The sequence below is a fragment of the Cajanus cajan genome, chromosome 3, assembly GCF_000230855.2.
Source record: "Cajanus cajan strain Asha chromosome 3, NIPB_CcT2T_4, whole genome shotgun sequence".
Taxonomy (NCBI): domain Eukaryota; kingdom Viridiplantae; phylum Streptophyta; class Magnoliopsida; order Fabales; family Fabaceae; genus Cajanus; species Cajanus cajan.
The window spans coordinates 57716937-57736973 of NC_138519.1; the positions used below are offsets into that span (position 1 = coordinate 57716937).

General features: G+C 31.4%; 1 protein-coding gene across 1 annotated transcript; it reads left to right on the forward strand.

Annotated features, from left to right (window-relative positions):
- Window positions 1-13042: 13042 nt before the first annotated feature.
- Window positions 13043-16619, forward strand: LOC109815528 (single-stranded DNA-binding protein WHY1, chloroplastic). The gene is made up of 7 exons (XM_020380279.3): window positions 13043-13345; window positions 13648-13748; window positions 13864-13956; window positions 14691-14785; window positions 15174-15247; window positions 15534-15622; window positions 16334-16619. Exons 1-7 carry the CDS (start codon window positions 13111-13113, stop codon window positions 16451-16453), a joined length of 807 nt encoding a protein of 268 aa, XP_020235868.1. The 5' UTR covers window positions 13043-13110; the 3' UTR covers window positions 16454-16619.
- Window positions 16620-20037: the final 3418 nt, after the last annotated feature.

The following is a 20037-nucleotide window of genomic DNA, read 5'->3' on the forward strand; positions in this document are numbered from 1 at the left end:
ACCAGGGATGGCACGACCTTGGGTAAGTGATGCTACAAGGATGGCGTGACCTTGGCATAGTGTGGGATGTGTGAGGCAATTAACATGTATCACTTATGTCAGGATGGCACGACCTTGGGCAAAGAGATGTGTCGCAACCCGAAAATTTCTGATCTCGCGACCTATGATTTAGACATCCTTTTAAAGATCTCATCAATTAAGGAATGCGCGAACACCAGACTAATCCTTAATTAATGGTTTTGAAAATGGTTCATGGAGTTGCCACCAATGTTTTACTCAAAACATTGGGAAAAGAAAAGGTTTTTAAAGATCCAATAATGGCCTTGATAACCAGAATTGGGTTCGGGGGTCGATTACGTGTAGGAAAGGTATTAAGCACCCCTACAACGCCCTTAATCGGTACCTTATGATGAAGATAGCGTAATAAGAATTAATATTTTAAATATTTAATCCCTTTTATACATAAAATTTAAATTACACGATGAACTCTAAGATGTCTACATGATTGCGTTTATTATAGCAATATTTGAAATAAAAGAAGAGAAAAATGGAACAAGAGATTGATGAGTAATAGAAAGATTTATTAGATCTTCAACTATGGAGATTTTTAGGTGCTTTGTGGCAACATTCCACACTACACAAATGCCTCAAAAATCTCAAAAAATACAATAAGAGGGAGAGAGAGAGAAATTTCAAGCTCTAAGGAGTCTTGGACAAAATTTTAAGGCCCTTGAGAACTGTGCCTGAGCTGTCTATTTATAGACGTCAAAAGGTTGCCAGAACGGATCGTTCCAAAATTGGAACGACCCATTCTAGATCTGACCGTTCTGTGTTAATTTTGTAACTGGAACGGCCCGTTCTAAAACTAGAACGGCCCGTTCTAGAGATGAGATTAACACATAATTGTCTAGGCTGGAACGGCCGTTCCAAACATGGGTTTTTAGGCCTTTTTAATAACTTGGAACGGTCCGTTCTGATTTAGGAACGGCCCGTTCTGATTATGGGAACGACCCGTTCCAATTAAGGTTTTAGGCCTTTTTTAGGAGCTTGGAACGACCCGTTCTAATTTAGGAACGACCTGTTCCAAATTAGGGTTTTAGGCCCTTTTTGTAAACTGGAACGACCCGTTCTGGCTTTGGAACAGCCCGTTCCGGGCTTCTAAATCTAGCTTATTTGGGCTTTAGGCTTTCTGATGTCATGTCTTGTTGTTTCCATGCTTTGGGAGCTTCTTTCCTTCAATAATGGAAGTCTATTTCCTTGTTTGTATGCCCCCAAACAAAATTCGGTGTCTACAAGATGCTATAGGGATGGTGTGACCTTGGCATAGTGTTAATTGTAAGATTTGTGTTGATTATGAATGTGATGTGATTGTGGTTCCTCACACTTATGACCAGGGATGGCACGACCTTAGGTAAGTGATGCTACAGGGATGGCATGACCTTGGCATAATGTGGGATGTGTGAGGCAATTAACACGTATCACTTATGTTAGGATGGCACGACCTTGGGCAAAGAGATGCTACAGGGATGACGTGACCTTGGCATAGTGTTAATTGTAAGATTTGTGTTGATTATGAATAAAATGTGATTGTGGTTCCTCACACTTGTGACCAGGGATGGAACGACCTTAGGTAAGTGATGCTACAGGGATGGCATGACCTTGGCATAATGTGGGATGTGTGAGGCAATTAACACGTATCACTTATGTCAAGATGGCACTACCTTGGGCAAGAGATGCTACAGGGGTGGCGTGACCTTGACATAATGTTAATTGCAAGATTTGTGATAGATTGATATGATTGTGAATTGTGATGTGAATATGATGCATGATTGATAGAATTAGGATATATATATATATATATATATATATATATATATATATAGAAACAGTTGTGAATATCTCATTAAGTAATGAGATATGATGAGATTATGTTGTGTTTTCCCTTGTGTGCTTTACATATAGATGTTTTCTTTTCTCACCGTACAATTTGTGGATGTTTTAGGTGAGGAAGATCTGACTATAAGTGGCATCTAGAATTGCAACAGTTAAATTGTGGGTGTGTTCTGATATTGTGACATTGGGGCAGAGGATTTATAGGACATGGATTTTCATATGTAGTTGAAGTTGTACTTATTATTAAAAAAAAATAATTTGTAAACTCTTATGTTTTATTTTCCAATTTTTATTTTTAATTATTTTGGATATTGAAGAACATTTATGAAGGTTTTTATGTGAATCCTTTTACCAATATTGAAAAAATTTATTTCCTTAATTTATTTACATTATTATAATATATGTGTTGGGTAGTAAGGGTGTCACACAATGAAGTCTAACCCTCATAATTTCACAATTCCACAATATCATTTTTTATCTCTTCCAAACACAAACTATTTTCTAAAATTAGTTTTAAAGTAGTTTATACCATTTAATTCCATATGCATCATAAATTATATAATGGAATCATTCTTTAGTCACTAATAGTCATTAAATTCTTATTTTACCTTGTCTAGACCTTGTGGATACAATCTTATATATTACTTAAACGATCGATGAATTTGCCGTGTTTTTGAGTCCGTGGTTAGAAATTTAATTACATTTCACAAGAAGAGAAACTAACCATTAATGAAATTTCAACAAATACTTAGTGTTAAAGCTTAGAGAGACTTTGTGTAACAAGAATAATTAGGTAGTTGCTTGAAAAAGGCAAGTCAAACTTGTATCTTGGATAAGAAAGTGGAACTTGATCTAGTTGGATCAAGAACTAGATGTAGTCTTGGTGGTTAAGATGAATCAATATGAAAACACCTTATGTTCTAATTGTTTACCTTTTCATTTGCACTCCTTACTTCAACGTTATTACCTTGTTGTTTCACGAAAAGTGACACTATTCAACAATTCTAGTGTCTTTCTTTTCTTCTTAGTTTGGTATCAAAGCTCAAACTTTGATGGGGTTGAGCATCTAATAGTGCCAAAGGAAAAGATCTTAAGATGGGAAGCAACAAAGGTTAATATCTATCATAAGGAGCTTCTCTTACAAGGCCTCCAACCTTTAACGAAAAAGACTACCCATATTGGAAAGAAAAAATGGAAATGTTCATTAATTCCACCCAATATCAACTTTGGAGAATCATTATAGGAGGTGATGTTGAAGTTAAGAAAGGTGAAAGCAAGTACACGCAAAATGACTATAACACCTTGCAAGTCAAGACCAAAACAAGATACATCTTGGCTTATTCCTTATCTAGTACAAAATATAACAAATTATATAGCTACAAGATTGCTAAGGAGATGTGGGAAACCATCAGGGTAACTCATGAAGATACTGAAAAATGTTAGGCTCAGATGAACTATTACTCTTTAAAGACACTAAAAGTTATTCATTATGAAAAAGAACGAAACCATTGATGAAATGTTTGGAATACTCTTTAAGGACACTATGAGTTGTACTCTATGAAAAAGAATAAAACCATTGTTTAAATGTTTGGAATATTCCAAAAAATTCTTAATGGGATGAAATCCATGGGAATTGAGTCCACAAAAGCTCAAAATAATCTCAAGATATTGGATAGTCTTCCAAAGATCTAGGAACCAAAGGTTATTGCAATATCAAAGGTTCGTGACCTTAAAACTCTTAATCTTAATGAACTTTTAGTTGCACTAAGAGTTCATGAGGCTCACTTAAACAACAAAGAACATCTCAAGACAAACAACTATATTACTCTAAAAATCGATGAATCAAGTAAGAGAAGAGAAATGGAAAACTCTAAAAATGGAATCTGAGCTTGGTAGCTTAGATGATAGTGAAAATTTGACAGATGATGAGATATCACTCATGTCTAAGAAGTTTAAGAGCATGTTAAAAAAGAAGGAAAGGCTGAGAACCTTCCGCAACAATAAGGACAAACTCAAGAAGTCTGTTAAGGATGAAAACAAGGAGGTCATCTACTATGAGTGTAAAATGCTCAAACATATAAAAGCTAAATGTCCTACACTTCAAAAGTGATGAACCAGCAAAAAGAAGGCCAAGAAAAGTCTAATGACCACTTAGGAAGATTTGGACAACAACAACAATAGTATTGATGAAAAAAAACCAACATTTGTCTTATGGCAAATGCATATGATACAAAATTGGAGATACCCCTCAGAAATATAGTACCCTTGATAAGGTTTTTGAATACATAAGGAATAAAAGTTAGCAAAATCAAGGTCTTTCTCATACAACTCCTTGATGTCATCAAACCCTAGTATTTGAGAACCTAGGGTGTTCAATAAAACATATCTTCTTGACAAAGCATCAGCTACTACATTCGTAGAGCCCTTTTTATATTTAATGACATAAAGAAATTGCTCAAGGTACTCAACCCATTTTGCATGCCTTTTATTTAATTTATGTTGACCCTTCAAGTATTTAAGTGATTCATGATCACTATGGATAACAAATTCCTTGGTCACAAGGTAATGTTCCCAAGTTTGAAGGGCACGAACTAAAGCATATAACTCCTTGTCATAGGTAGGGTAGTTCAAGGCAGCCCCATGAAGTTTTTCACTGAAATAAGCTATGGGGTGACCACCTTGTAGCAACACAGCTCCTATGCCAAGCCCTGAAGCATCACATTCTAGCTCAAAAGTTTTAGAAAAATCAGGCAAAGCTAGAATAGGTGCTTGAGTAAGTTTATGCTTAAGTTCTTGAAAAGCTAAGTTATGTTTTTCTTGCCACTCAAAAACCACATCCTTCTTCACCAACTCATTGAGAGGTGAAGCTAATGTAGAGAAGTTAGGAACAAATCTTCGATAAAAGCTTGCCAAACCATGGAAGCTCCTAACTTCACTAACATTAGTAGGAATAGGCCATTCTTGGATGGCTTTGATTTTCTCGGGGTCCACATGAACCCCATTTTTTCTTGCCACAAACCCTAAGAAAATAACATTATCCACACAAAAAGTGCACTTGTCTACATTGGCAAACAAGTGATTGTCTCTAAGAACAAGTAAGACTTGTCTTAGGTGATCCACATGATCACTTAGACTTTTGCTATATATTAAAATATCATCAAAATAAACAACTACAAATCTACCAATGCAATCCCTTAAGGTATGATTCATTAGCCTCATGAATGTGCTAGGTGCATTAGTAAGCCCAAAAGGCATTACTAACCATTCATATAGACCAAATTTAGTCTTAAAAGCAGTTTTCCACTCATCACCTTCCTTGATTCTAATTTGGTGATATCCACTTTTAAGATCTATTTTGGAAAATATGGATAACCCATGCAATTCATCAAGCATGTCATCAAGCCTAGGGATTGGGTGCCTATATTTTATGGTGATGTTGTTGATGGCTCTACAGTCACAACACATCCTCCATTTTCCATCTTTTTTTGGCACCAAAATGACTGGTACAGCACAAGGGCTTAGACTGTTTTGAATCCAACCCTTCTCCAACAACTCTTGTACTTGCTTCTCTATCTTTTTGGTTTCTTGTGGGTTAGTCCTATAGGCTGGCCTATTTGGAAGACTAGCCCCAGGCACAAGATCTATTTGATGCTCTATTCCCCTAAAAGGTGGAAGTCCAATGGGTCCTTCACTAGGGAATACATCACCAAATTCTTTCTAAAGATTTTTCACCTCATGAGGTAGAGAAGTTTCAAAAGAAGATGTGGCAGTGCAAGTTAGTGTTCCTCTACACATGAGGATATGAGAAGATGGTTCAATAAAGAGAGAAGTTTTGTGTAAAGGTTTTGATTTAAAACTCTCTTCTTGAACTATCTCTAGAGAGGGAACACTAGTCTCTCGAGAATCCTCCTTTTCATCAATTTTTAGAAGTTTTTTTTTTCAACTTTTTTTTGTTTTCCTTTTTCTTGCTCACGTTTGGCCTTCATGTGTACTTGATCTTCTATCACTTGTGAAGGTGATAAAGGATGGAAGCACAAACTTTTTACCCTTATGTGTGAAAGTTATTTTATTAGTTAAGCCATCATGATGAGTTTGTTTATCAAATTTCCATGGCCTACCTAATAAAATATGACAAGCTTCCATGAGAACTACATCACATTTAACTATATCTTGATAGTTCCCAATAGAAAACTCTACTTCCACTTGTTGGTTGACTACCATATCCCCATCATCATTAAGCCAATGAAGTTGATAAGGTTTGGGATGAGGTGTAGTAGTCAAGCCCAACTTCTCAACCATCCTAGTGCTACAACAATTACACCAAGATCCACTATCCACTATGAGAGAACAAGCCTTGTTTGAAATGTTACATCTTGTATGAAAGATGTTCTCTCTTTGGGATTGTGTATCACTAGGTTGGTTATTGAGGACCCTTCTCATCATAAGAAGTTCCCCATTATAAGGGTAAGTGACCTCACATGACTCTCCCTCACTTGCTTCTTCTTCATCCTCACTTGAAGATGGAGAAGTAGTAGCTTCATCTTGGCTACTATAAATGTCTTGGCCCCTTAAAATCATCACTTTCTTGTTAGGGCATTGAGAAGTAATGTGGCCTTTCCCAAGACACTTAAAGCACTTAATATCACTAGACTTAGTGCTAGTGTGTGAGGTGTTTATTTTTTTGTCTTTTTCTTTTTCTTTACCCTTGTCTAGATTTTTGGAGGGAAAAGTATTTTTCTTTTCAAAATCATTTTTATTACCCTCCCTCTTGTAGTCAACCTTAGAGAAAGAAGATGAGTATGAGCTTGTTTTAAAACTTTTTCTCAAATTTTTTTATTCAACCTTTATACAAAGTTGAACCAAATCATTCAAATCCTTATAAGGGAGAAGCTCAACCTTATCTTTTATCTCAAATGTTAAACCACTTAAAAACCTAGCAATGGTAATATTTTCCTCCTCCCTAATACCAGCCCTCATTAAGTATAACTCCATCATTTGTCTATACTCTTCCACAGTCATATTTTTTTGATGGAGTCTTTGGAGCTTGTTGATAAGCTCCCTAGTGTAGTAAGAGGGTATATGCCTCCTCCTCAAGGCACTCCTTAATTCATTCCAATACTAAATTGGAGGATCATTATGGAGACGCCTATCTCTCACAAGAGAGGTCCACCAATACATGGCATCCTTTCTTCACTCACTTGGTGGCAAGTGAAGATTTGTTCCACCTTTATCACCCAATCTAGGTACCCCTCCACATCATCTTTTCCATGAAAATAGGGAAGATCTACCCTAGGTTCCCTTGACTTGGGGGTCCTATGGACTCTTCTAGGAGGTTGTTGATAATGATCTCCTAATGCTAGGCTATCATCATGCATTGACTCTCCTAAGGTGGAACTATTGGCGTATGAGCTATGTCTACTATGATGTTTCTTTTTTTCTTTTTCCTTTAATATACGAATTTCTTCCTCCACAAGAGCTATTTGAGCTTCTCTTTCAAATTTTTCTCTAATTCTTTGTTGTGATTCTTGCTCTTTCCATAGCTTTAGTGATCTTAATTCACGTGATAACTTAGCAAGGTCATTGTTATCACTTGAATTAGTGTCACTATGAGGAGTAGAAAATTCTTCCATTATAGGTGAAAGATTTCTTTTTATGAAAGAAGTTTGAAAAGAAATTTTTTATGCAAGGTTAAGACTAAGTACTTGGAGGATTAAGTATACAAATTGAACTTTCGAGGGAGGTGAGCTACTAAGAGCCACTTAAAAACCAAGCCTCTTCAAGTAAAAATTACTAATCCCCTTTGTAGTTAATCTCTACCAAATTCTTTTCAATGAAAATTATTTTTTTGATATTGAATGAACTATGATATACTAGTCGTATGAAAGCAATTAAAAACAAGTATTAAGCAAGAATTTAAACTACCTAAACGTGTCCTAGGGTGAGAGCTTGAGAGATACCAAAGATCAATCAAGGACCACTCCCACCAAGTACTAACGAAAATTGTAAACCTAAGGAGAGATGGTTGTGTACCAAAGACACTCCCAAGACACTCCTTTAAATGGCCAAATACAAGGTATGAACAAAGCTAAACAGCAAAAACAAGTGGCTTAAAAGAATTAAGAAAACAGCCACCAAGAATTAGTGATGAATTAGAGACCGAATTTGTAACAAAATTTCAAACTAGTAACAAAAAATTGGTCTCTAAAATCCGTCACTAATACTTATATATATATATATTTTTTTTAAATTCAAGTACAATTCAAATTTGAATCTCCACAAGTCTTCACGGCTGGTCCAGTCCAGCAACCACAAAATTCAGCCAAGAGTGTTTATGGTGTTTGTTTTTGAAGTAGTCAAATCCGAGCCACCTATGTCCTTTCCTCCTCCTTTCCTTAGGCTTCTTTTGATGACCCTTGTAGAACTAGCTTCTAGGAAGATAGACTAGATCAAACTTAGACCACACTTTGATTTGTAACAAATATAAGAGCAACAAAGAATATTGAAGAAGTAGGAAAGACAAGTGTAGATTAGGAGATGACAAGTTTGGATGACACAAACAAGTAGATGATTAGAACAAGAAGGAATTGACCAAGATTAGTTCTAGAATAGATGCACAAAACCAAAACACTCAAAGATATAATAGCTGAAAATTTTATGATTCAAAAAACATATACAAACCGAGAAGTAACAATTGAGAATTCAAACTCCTTGATTGGCTTTTGCTTTTCAAATTAGGTTTAGCATTTTTTTTAATCAATTTTGTTTTGAATTTCTTTTGATCTTTCTTATAATTTTTTTAATCAATTAGGAGTTGCCTTTTGCTGTCCAAAATATATGTATCATATAATTCTCGGTCACCTTAGGAACACTAAAACTGGAATCAAAGAAAAATGCCAAATGACAAGCAAATTAAGTTCAAATTTAAAGCAAATGTGACATTCTTTCTATGCTTGCAAATTTTGAAAGGCACCTACACGATTTTTGGCTCCACAATTCAATTTCAAATTTGAAACACAAACACAATTTCCAGCACACTTTTAAACTAACAAAATCAAATCACTCACGAATTGAAGAAAATTTTAAGACATTTTAAAATTTTTGGAAACCTAAAATTTTCTAAGAAAACTACTAATGATCTAATAGTAGTTTATGAACTTAATCAAAACAAAATTATGAGCTTATACCAAACAATAATGGATCTCGGCCAAATCCAGAAATTAGATCAAGGTTCAAAAAGAAAATTCAAACGGATCACAAGCCAAGCTAAGAATGATGAACATGAAAGAACTACACAATCCTACTAGACATGGATTCCAAAACAAAAAAAATAAAACTCAAGCAATCAATGACCGAATAAAATTTTCAATATGACTCAAAGAAATTAAAAAGTTCATAGGCAGAAAAATTTCCTAGAAGGCACAAGAAGAGAGCATGATTCAAGGAAGCATAATATCACAAAAGCATAATGAATCATTCAAGCATAAGAAAACTAGATCCATCAAATTTTAAGGCTAAAATTAGATCTAGGAATGAAGAAACTCTCATGTGACAAAACTCAAAACAAGATGAACTCAAGATGAACAATGAACCACGGATCACAAATTCCAAAAGACAAGGATCAAGACTTATCTCTTGAAGACAAACCGGATGCTCTTGATACCACTTGATGTGCTTCCACTTGGAATGCACATGGATGCTTCTAGTCTTCACGGATGTCCTTGGAAGAAGCTTCAAGGATGGAGGTCCACGAAGACTCAAGGTGACCTAAGCTTGCACACAAGCTAAGTCCAAAGAAAAATGGTGACCTAGCTCTACAAAGAGAAGCACTCAAGGAGGGTAGAGTAGGGAACCAAGGTGACTTCGGAGGGATGAAATTCAAGATAGAAAATCTCATCAATATAATCCAAAGTGCATACAATTCTCGGCCAAGGCGATTTATAGGGAAGAATTAGGTTAAAGTGACCTAGGGTTAACCTAAGGTTAAGTGGAACCAATGTAAGGTTCACTTAACCTTAGGCGCCCAAAATTTGAATTCAAAATTCAAATTTTGGTGCCTAAAACCCGGATCACCATGTGCTTCTTCATTTGGCATGTAATTAGAAATCAATTTGAGTTGCATTTCGGATCACACCATGTGCATGTGTTGCACATGGCCGAAGTGCACTTCAAATGTGATTTTAATTACATGCTAATGAAAATTCACATGCAACCTAAATACCCTTAAATTCACATGGCCTCTAAATGCAAATCCTAAGCTACATGGCCGGAAATACAAGGCCCAAAAGAAAATATAAGGCACTAAGGCCCAATCCTATACTAACCCTAATCTAATGGGCTTGAGACAAAGCCCAACAAAATAAAGTGATGGGCCTTTCTTGGGGTTGGGCCCACTCTTCATGCATCCTTCTTGCCATAGCCCTAGTAGTTGGGCCCTTGACCCATGGGCTTCCTCCATCATCCTTGGTGGGAAAAAGAAATAATCCACATCGATACCTAAAAAATGGTTGCTCGTGACACATAACAAGAGAAAGGTCTATATTCCTATAACTCCAACCTTATGAGGATCAGTCTCATTCGGAAGCAATGGCAAATGAAAGATTATAGATAAGATAAATAACGACTTTATGCATACTATGAAAGATGTTCTATACGTTGAAGGATTGAAGTATAATTCGCTTCATAGAAGTCAATTTTGTGACAGTGGATATATTATTACTCCACTCATCCAACCGTTAAATTAAAAATTCTTAATGCATAAATTAAATTTGCAAAATTTTAAACAAATTAAAAATTATTTGATACCCCGTTTCATTAATTCAAAATGATGGATAATCATAAAAATATTTTATATGTTTATTTGAATTAATGAAACAAAGTATCAAATAATTTTCAAAATTTTCAAAACTTTGCAGACTTAATCTATGCATTAAAAACTTTTAATTTAACGATTGAATTGTTAAAAATTGATGTAGAACATGAGTTATTGAGTGAAGTAACTATAGGTAGACTTATCTTAGAATAAGTGAGTCCTTCATCATATATATATATATGTGTGTGTGTGTGTGTGTGTGTGAGTGTGTGTGTGAGAGAGAGAGAGAGAAAGAAACACGAAAATTTTTAAAATCTTACTTTTTTAAGAGAATTTAAAATTTTATAAATATTTAAATTTTTAAATTCTTTATAAACTTTTCATCTAAGTAAAGCATTTCACTTCAAAACATTTAAAATTCTTAAAAAAATAAATGAATTACTTCCCTAAAATCCCTTATTCAAACATATACCATAAGGAGATTTTAAAAGAGGAGGATCAACACAAGTAAATTTTATAATAATTCTTTACAATACTAAGTCCAATTCTTGACCAACCGACCAAATTTCACTATAATAACTTTATATATATATATATATATATATATATATATATATATAAGTATTCTTTACCAAGTCACTTATAGCTCTACAAATCTTTTTAGAGGTATTCTTGATACAAAGTCTTTCTAAACTTCAATCACAAGTATTCCTTTAACAAAAAAAAGTCTCCTCAAAGTTCCTCACAATCAAAGAATAAAGAAATTGAATAGAAAGAAATTATCTTCTTAAGAAAACAAAATATACAAATGTAAGAACAAAAAGGTATATGTGATTACGGAACTTGTAAAAGATTTTTGTTGAGCAATGATATACGTTCTGAAATCGTATTCCAAATCACATTCCAAATATTAAAATATTAATATTTTTTAATAAATTTATTATAAAATAATTATTTAATTTAATATTTAATAATTTAAATTATTATTTTAATCATTCGAAATAATTTTTGACACATACATTCAGAGTTTCTATCAGTTTTCGGGTTTTGTTAACTTGTTATCTTTGTTTCCTCAAAGAAAGATTCTTCATATTATAGCCTCTGGGAGAAAATGATAGTTACAATCTCTCGTTGTTTGCTCTACATTTGCTTCACCTGTTTCTCAAGAGTAATGTTTGAATAAATTTATTGTAGGACTAGATTGCTTGCAATAAATGCACCTTCTTATCACGTCACTACTTCTTATATGACAGTGAAGTGTTCTCGTCTTCCTTTTGTCTAAAGCAAAACAATTTTCAGGTATGAGTTCATAGTATGTAGACTTTGTGGTAGGGAGACAAAACTTTGGTAGCCAAGTAAGAGACAACTTTTTATCTTTTAATAAGAGATGTAGCTCGATTTGTCACCAATTTTGATGATTCATAGGCCAATTTCATTTCGTTATTTCTACCAAAAACAACATCAGCATTCAAAAAAAACTTATTAGGAATATAAATATAAAAATAATTAATATTATATTAAAAATAAAATAATATTTATTTTGAAACATGTTGCTTCTTATCATGCATACATTAACGAAAACCTGTTTTAGGTAGTTAAAGTGTTATAGATATATTAAAAAAATATACTTTTCAAAAAAATTGTAATTTAGAATAAATTAAAGAAAAATATGTATTTAAAATTTAATTAGAATATATAATAAAATAATAATTTTTGTACCATTATTTAATATAAATGACCACCTATATTACATATAAAGGAAATTAACAAGTTGTTAATTTGAGTGATACTGAATTAAATCTCTTTAAATAAGATTTTGAGTTTGAATTTTGTATATAAAAAAATATAATTAAGAGAGGAAACTTGATTAAAGATAGTCAATTAAATTTCCCAAAAGAAATTAGCCATTGATTTTTGAATATTCTATATTAATAACATAATTAAAAAACTTATATACAGAGTAGATATCTTTTTGTAATCTTTTTGTTCTACTATTTTTATATAGATATTTTGGCCCTTTATTATACATTTTTTTATTATACTCAAAAATTGAAGAGTAACTACTCATAAAATAATTATTTTTTTATTTTTCGGTGTCTCTTTCCCTAAGTATTTAGTAAAATCGTTAATTTTATACAGATTATTTTAAAAATAAATACCGAAGATAATTTTGAATTAATTAATTTACAATGAGAGTGGAAATTAAACGCTATCCACTTAGGTGTGTCATGTCATGTGTGAAGAACTGAATTTCAAATAAATAAATAAATAAATAGCTTTTGTGTATTAATTTAATTCTCTAAAATTTATCGAACAAAAATTGCTTCTCAAAAATAAAAATAAACTAAACCCACTAAGAAAGACCGGAAAAGGCACAAGGCAGCAGAAGAGATAGAGTGAGGTTGAAGATGTCGAACTTGCAGTTACAGCTTCACTCACCACCACCATCACTCTTATCATCATCTTCATCTCTATCTTCTTCTTCTTCTTACCTTAAGCCTTTCCCAAACCACACTTTCTCTTCAAAGTTCCTTCCTTTCAACAACACTCCTAAACCCTTCTCCCTCAGATGCCGCCACTCTAACCTCTTCGACCAAAACACCTTAGCCTCCACACAACGTTCTGCAAGACCCTCCGCTTCAGGTTCATCCCTTTTCTCAACCCCATTTTTTCTTTTCTTTGCTTTTTGGTTCCTGAATATCACCTACAGAAATAAAAATGAAGAAAAGAAATTTGGGGTTCTCAGAAACATGATGGAGGCTTCACTTTCCCACTTGAAAAATTGTATTTTTAGTGGTTGGAAGAGAAAAAAATAACTTTTTTGTGCCATGTTTTCTGTGAACAGCCACTATAGAATGGTGGGTTAGTTAGGAAATTTGCAAAGGGTTTGGGTTTTGTTTTTGTGTAATGCACTTATTTGGTTTTCTGGTTTAATGTGTGTTCAGTTGGGGATTTGCCGCCTAGGGTTTATGTTGGTTACTCCATTTACAAAGGGAAGGCTGCGCTCACACTGACTCCTAGGCCCCCAGAATTCACACAGCTCGATGTATGTATGTTTTGGTTTTGGTGGTGGTGGTGGTGGTTGAGGTTGGATGTGCCATGGTCTCTATTGACTTGTGAATTGTGCATTTAACTGTGGAGGTTTTTGGTGTGTTTTGTAGTCAGGGGCATTCAAAATATCTAAGGAAGGTTATGTGCTGCTTCAGTTTGCACCTGCGGTTGGTGTGCGCCAATATGATTGGAATAGAAAGCAGGTGAGTTTTTATGCTTGTTCTGGTGTTGTGAGGGTAGTATCTCTTCTGATGTTATATGTCAAAATCGGGAAGTTGTTATCTGCTCCAAGAGTATTACATCAGTCTGATAATAATGTGGCACAACATAACCATATACACTATTTCATTAGAATTAAAGTAAGGTTAAATTGACCCTATAAATATGTAAAGGTTTGCTTTTAGTTCCCCATTTTAAAAAAAATCGACCTTTCGTCTTCCTCTTTTATAAAATGTGTCAAATTTTATCTCTGTCAATAACTTCGTTAATCCAATTTAATAGTGATGTTCGGTGAATAACACTTTTCTTGTGCTTTTAAATTAGCATATGTGTATGGTGTGTATGGTGGCGAGTGTTACTATTGAATTGGATTAACAAAGTTTGTGATGGATAGAATTTGACACATTTTAATAAAGGGAGGACTAAAAGTTGGCATTTTAAAAATAGGAGACTAAAAACAAACTTTTACATATTCATGAGACAGAAAAGATGTTTAATCCATTAAAATATTATATATGGAGGTTTATATTGAATTTGAACTGTAGAGAGCATTGCTCTTTGCTCACTTGAGTATTTTTAGACAAAACCTGACCAAGTTTGGTGTTTTGGTCTTTCTAGTTTGGAAGTTTTGGTATGATTCTGTTGTATTCAGTCTTTTGGTTGTATCTTATGGCTTAGGAATGAGTTTTTATAGTCCATTTTACTTGACTCAATGCAGGTGTTTTCCTTATCAGTGGGTGAAATGGGAAGTTTGATTAGCCTTGGTCCAAGGGAGTCTTGTGAATTTTTTCATGATCCTTTGAAGGGTAAAAGGTAGTTTCTATGTCATATCTTATTGTAAAATGGAAATTTTGTAACGGGATTGACATATTATGATATCACTGGTCAGTGATCATTACTTCATGTCTTGATTATCTTGTTATAAGAATTGCATTTTCCTGCTCGGTTCTTAGTCTTTTGATAACAAGTAATTGACCTATCACCATGTATGATGTATGGGTGGACAATTATGATATAACCGTGTATCCTTTGAAGGGTTCATACATTCTGATCAGGTCATTGCATGGTATTGAATATATTTTGTATTTTTCTTTTTGCTATATGTGTGGACGCTGGGGAGGGCACTAGTTTTGATGTCAAAAGTTATGGATGCTCTGCTTATTACCTTAAAAAGCATTTCTAAAATTGTTGTGGTATGCAGTGACGAAGGTAAAGTTAGAAAAGTTTTGAAGTTGGAGCCTCTACCAGATGGTTCTGGACACTTCTTTAACCTCAGTAATGCTCTTTCTTCATGAACCTTTGTTGCTATTATTGTATCATTTTTTATTTTATTTCCTTGCCATTTTGAAGTTTCTGGGTTGATTGAGTCCATTACATCGTGTGTGGACTGCAAAAAGCTCCCACATTGATGCAATATTTCAAAATTGACCAGTCCTAATGTAATCATTTAAAAGAATAACGTATCTGACCCATTTTTATGCCAATGCCTGCAATATTAATGCAAAAAGTTAAATGTCTTTATATTTGCTTCAGTTCTAACTTTGTTATGGCATTTCTGAAGGTGTTCAAAACAAGCTTGTGAACGTGGATGAGAACATCTTTATTCCTGTTACAAAAGCAGAGTTAGCAGTTTTGAACTCAACTTTCAATGTATAACTCTCTTTACCTTGTAATGTCAATTGCCAAAATTTCAACATCTTTTCATATATTTCTATGAAAAGTTGTAGCAGAAATGGTTGATCATCATTATAGAGTACTAAACAGTAAACAATGAAAATCCGTAACTTTGCAGTAATAGGTTCTTAACATTAGTCATGAAAATTCCATTGCCTTGCCAAACAAGGTACACATCTTTCACTAATCACTGTAAGATGTCATGAAGTTCATACCTTTCATTATAAAGATGTTATGAAGTCTTAGGTTTATAGATTTCCTGCATTTATGTTTAAAAGAGAATTTAGATTTTGGAATAGCTCCATAGGTCATTGGGAAAGTGGCATGTATATATATTTCTATTTAAGGTCTGATTAGATAAAGTTTTCCAGAAGAAACATTTCTAGGAAGAAAAAATACGAAGGGAATATGAAATAATTTTATACATAAGCTAAAATTAGCTTATGCATAAGCTAGTTTTAATTTATGGGGAAACTTATTTCATCTTTTTTTTTTTTTTTTTTTTCTCATAAGTGCTTCTATAGAAGTTTATCCAAACAAGTCTGTATTCATTCTGGTAATATAAGAGGTTTTCTACTGTGCATTTCATGCTTTGGTAAATGTAATCTTTCCTTTATACATACAACCTGATTAATATTTTGTTCATAATGATTAATGACTAATACCTTTTTCCCCCTCTTTTTGTAGTATATCATGCCATACCTTCTGGGTTGGCATACCTTTGCAAACTCCATAAAGCCAGATGATTATAGTGAAACGAATAATGCCAACCCAAGATATGGAGGAGACTATGAATGGAACAGATAGAGATCACTTTTTTCTTGGTAGGTTACCACCCTCACCCTGTGAAGTTCTCTACTTCGAAATTTGCTAAATCACTGCATTTTATTAGCTAAGAATTGTCTTAGAAATTATGACTTTTGAGATAGCAATGTCTAATTTTGAGTTATTTATTCCATCTTCCTTTTGGCTACTTGCTCAAGAATGATAAATTACGGTTGAAAAAACTTAAAAGGTAATTCAAGAAATGAAAAGGTTTATATTTTAAAGGCTTAAATATATTTTTAATCTCTCAAATTTAGGGTAAATCTATTTTTGGTCTCTCAAATTTAAAATTATTATTTTTAATCCCTGTAATTTCAAAAAATCTTAATTTAGTCCATATATTTAAATTTTGTTAAGAAATTCATCAAATATTATTGTATAAAATCTACCTATTGGTGTTCCTATTAGTGAAAATATCACATTAAATCCGGTTGATATTACATAACTGTCTTAATTAGTCACTTTCAAATATGTTATTGCTGACTTAAGGGACTAAAACAAGATTTTTGAAAATTACAAGGACTAAAAACAACAGTTTTAAATTTAAGAGATAAAAAATAAATTTATCTTAAATTTGAGAGACTAAAAATATATTTAATCCTATTTTAAATTATTGGGAGAGAAATATGGGGAGTATGTTTTTCAGTGGCAAGTGTATTCCCAACTCAGTCAATTATCTGGTTATTAAACAATTGGGCTGATAAGAGCAGTTTTATTTGGTACGACTTTTTTTGGTACGAATTGATAGGAATTCAGGGTGCTGATTTGCTATTGGTTGATCAATAAATTAAATAATAATTAGTTATACTATTTTAAACGAAACCTTTTGCTGTTTTGCATACAAAAAGTGAAAAGTAAATTGGCCAGCAAAAATTCTCAATTCGACAGAGCACGCGATTATTAATGAAAAATATGAATAATTACAATGCGATTAAAACCTAGCCGGTACGAATAACTTACAGTTAAAGAAAAATACTAAAAATTAAAAATAGAACAAATTTAATATTTTTAACATTTACAATATACGCAAATTTAATATAATTAAAGATAGAATAATTTTCAAATTTTTTGTTCAAAATTATATACTTTGGGCCCATTTTTTTCTTCTTCTAATGTTTTAACTTTTTAAAATTCAACTGTTTTCTATTAATTATAAAATGAAGTTATTGTTAGTATTTAATAAATTGAATTACTTCAATTAAATACATAATTTTTTTTATAAAAATTGAAATATCATAAAAAAATGCATAGTGAATTGATAGTTATTTTAATTTTTTTTTATATAATTGCACATTTAAGTTGAAATTTATAGGTGATTTATGACAATTTATTATCTTTGTTTTATGTGACAATTTTTAATATAATATTAAAGTTAGAATCGATTTATAGGAATAGTTTATTATGACTAATTTCCTAAATGCATATGATTGTGTAATAATTTTTTTTATTTTTATCTTTGTGTGAGTGATAATCTATATATTATTAAAGATATAAGGGTCTTCTAAAAATTTTTCCCGCTCAAAACTATTTAGCTTGGGCCAATTTTCTTTTCTAAAATTTTTTAACCTTTTAAATATCAAATGTTTCTATTAATTACAACATAAGTCTATTAACATTTAATACGTTGAAAGTAAAATTATATAGAAACAATTTTTATTTTAACATTATAAAAAAAAAATTCAAGAATTACTTAGTTGTTTAAGATGTCGTATCTTTTTAATATTATTCAATTATTTATAGTAAAGCCTTTTTACTTAATTTTAAAGAATATTTATAAAATTAATATATTTATTTATATAAATATTTTTATAATAATCTCAGAACATTGTTCATCTCTTTCAAAACAATGTTTGAATTATAATAATTTTTTTAAAAAAATATATGTATTTATTGATCAATAAAGTAAACAAATAATGGAATAAAAATGAAATATCAATCAATTATCACACTATATATAAATAACTAATTACAATAATATTTTGAATAACTTTAGATAAAATTATTACATGATAATAATTTAAAATTATAATAAATAATTCATTTTTCAATAGAGACAATATTATATATTAACCTTAGTCAATAATTACTTCATACATTATATACATTAATTATAATAAGTTCGGTAAACATCTCAAACTAATTATATATATATATATATATATATATATATTAATAAACTCTATATAATAAACTTTTTCTATTACAAATTTAAAATAAGAATATCTTAATATACTCTAAGTCCTAAACTATTAAAGATACACTTAAATACGTAAAACTTATAAACATATAACTATTTTTTAATTATATTTATTAATTATTATGATATAAATTATGTTTTAAATCAGATATTCTGTGTATCACATGGGTAACTATACTAGTTAAATATACTATTATAATAGTTTAATCTAAGTTTTAATAATATGCATTATTAATAATGATAATAAGTTTACATTTAGAGTGATAAAGAAAATAATATATTTTTGGTTGATTTTACTTTTTTATGAAAAAAATTAAAATAATGATTTAAAAAAATTGTTGACATGCTAAAATCAGGTTTTTGACTAATTCTTTATAGGTTTTTATTAGTTTTGACTGGATTTTTTGGTTTTTTTATGTCAATTTTGTGGTTTGTTTAGCTAGTCAAGTAATTAATTTATCATTTTTTTAGTTTGACCAATTAGTTTGATCTAATTTTTAAAACATAGATTACAATCATAGAGTTAGTTAAAGATTTTTTTTAAGAGACAACAACATTTTTTAATTTGGAAAGACAAAATTCAATTCACTAAAATATCAAATTTGACACATCTAAAGTTTGCAAGGATACATGAGATTAATAAAATTAATTCCATATACATAATATCTCCACAAAATTATCAAGATAAAATAAATATTTTCATAAAACAAATAATTTTATACTATCATCAAATCACAAACTATCATTTATGACTGTTTTGACTATCAAAATAGTTATCTTAAAGTAATACTAATGGTAATTTTTGATTGGTTGACAAATATTGTTTTGCAAACCAAATGAGCTAGTTTGATTGATTATTAAAAATTAAATGATTATTGAATAAAATTTGCATATGCAATTTAAACCAATATTTATGTGTTTAACTTGCTCCAAGAATAGATCAATCCAAAAAGTCTACATAAAAAGTGGTCATGTGGTTTGAATTTAACCAAAAAAGAAAAATCAACCTAATATTAAACACACAAAAATAAATAGAAAAATAAAAGCCTTCAAATGAAATGTTATTGGTTGCTGCAACTTAAGAAATATGAATTATACTTGCTTAATTGATTGTCAACAAAATGTAACAATATGTTGTTGTCTGGCAATATGAGCTAAGGTTAGATACATTTGTATTTTTTAATTTAAAGTATATAATTATATATATATATATATATATATATATATATATATATATATATATATAATTTAATAATATGTCATGTATATGAATTATATTGAGTTGGGTTTGAAAATTAAAACCCATTATCTAATTTATGCATGAATAAGTTTGAAAAGTTGGATTGGATTTGACTCGTATTTTAATCAT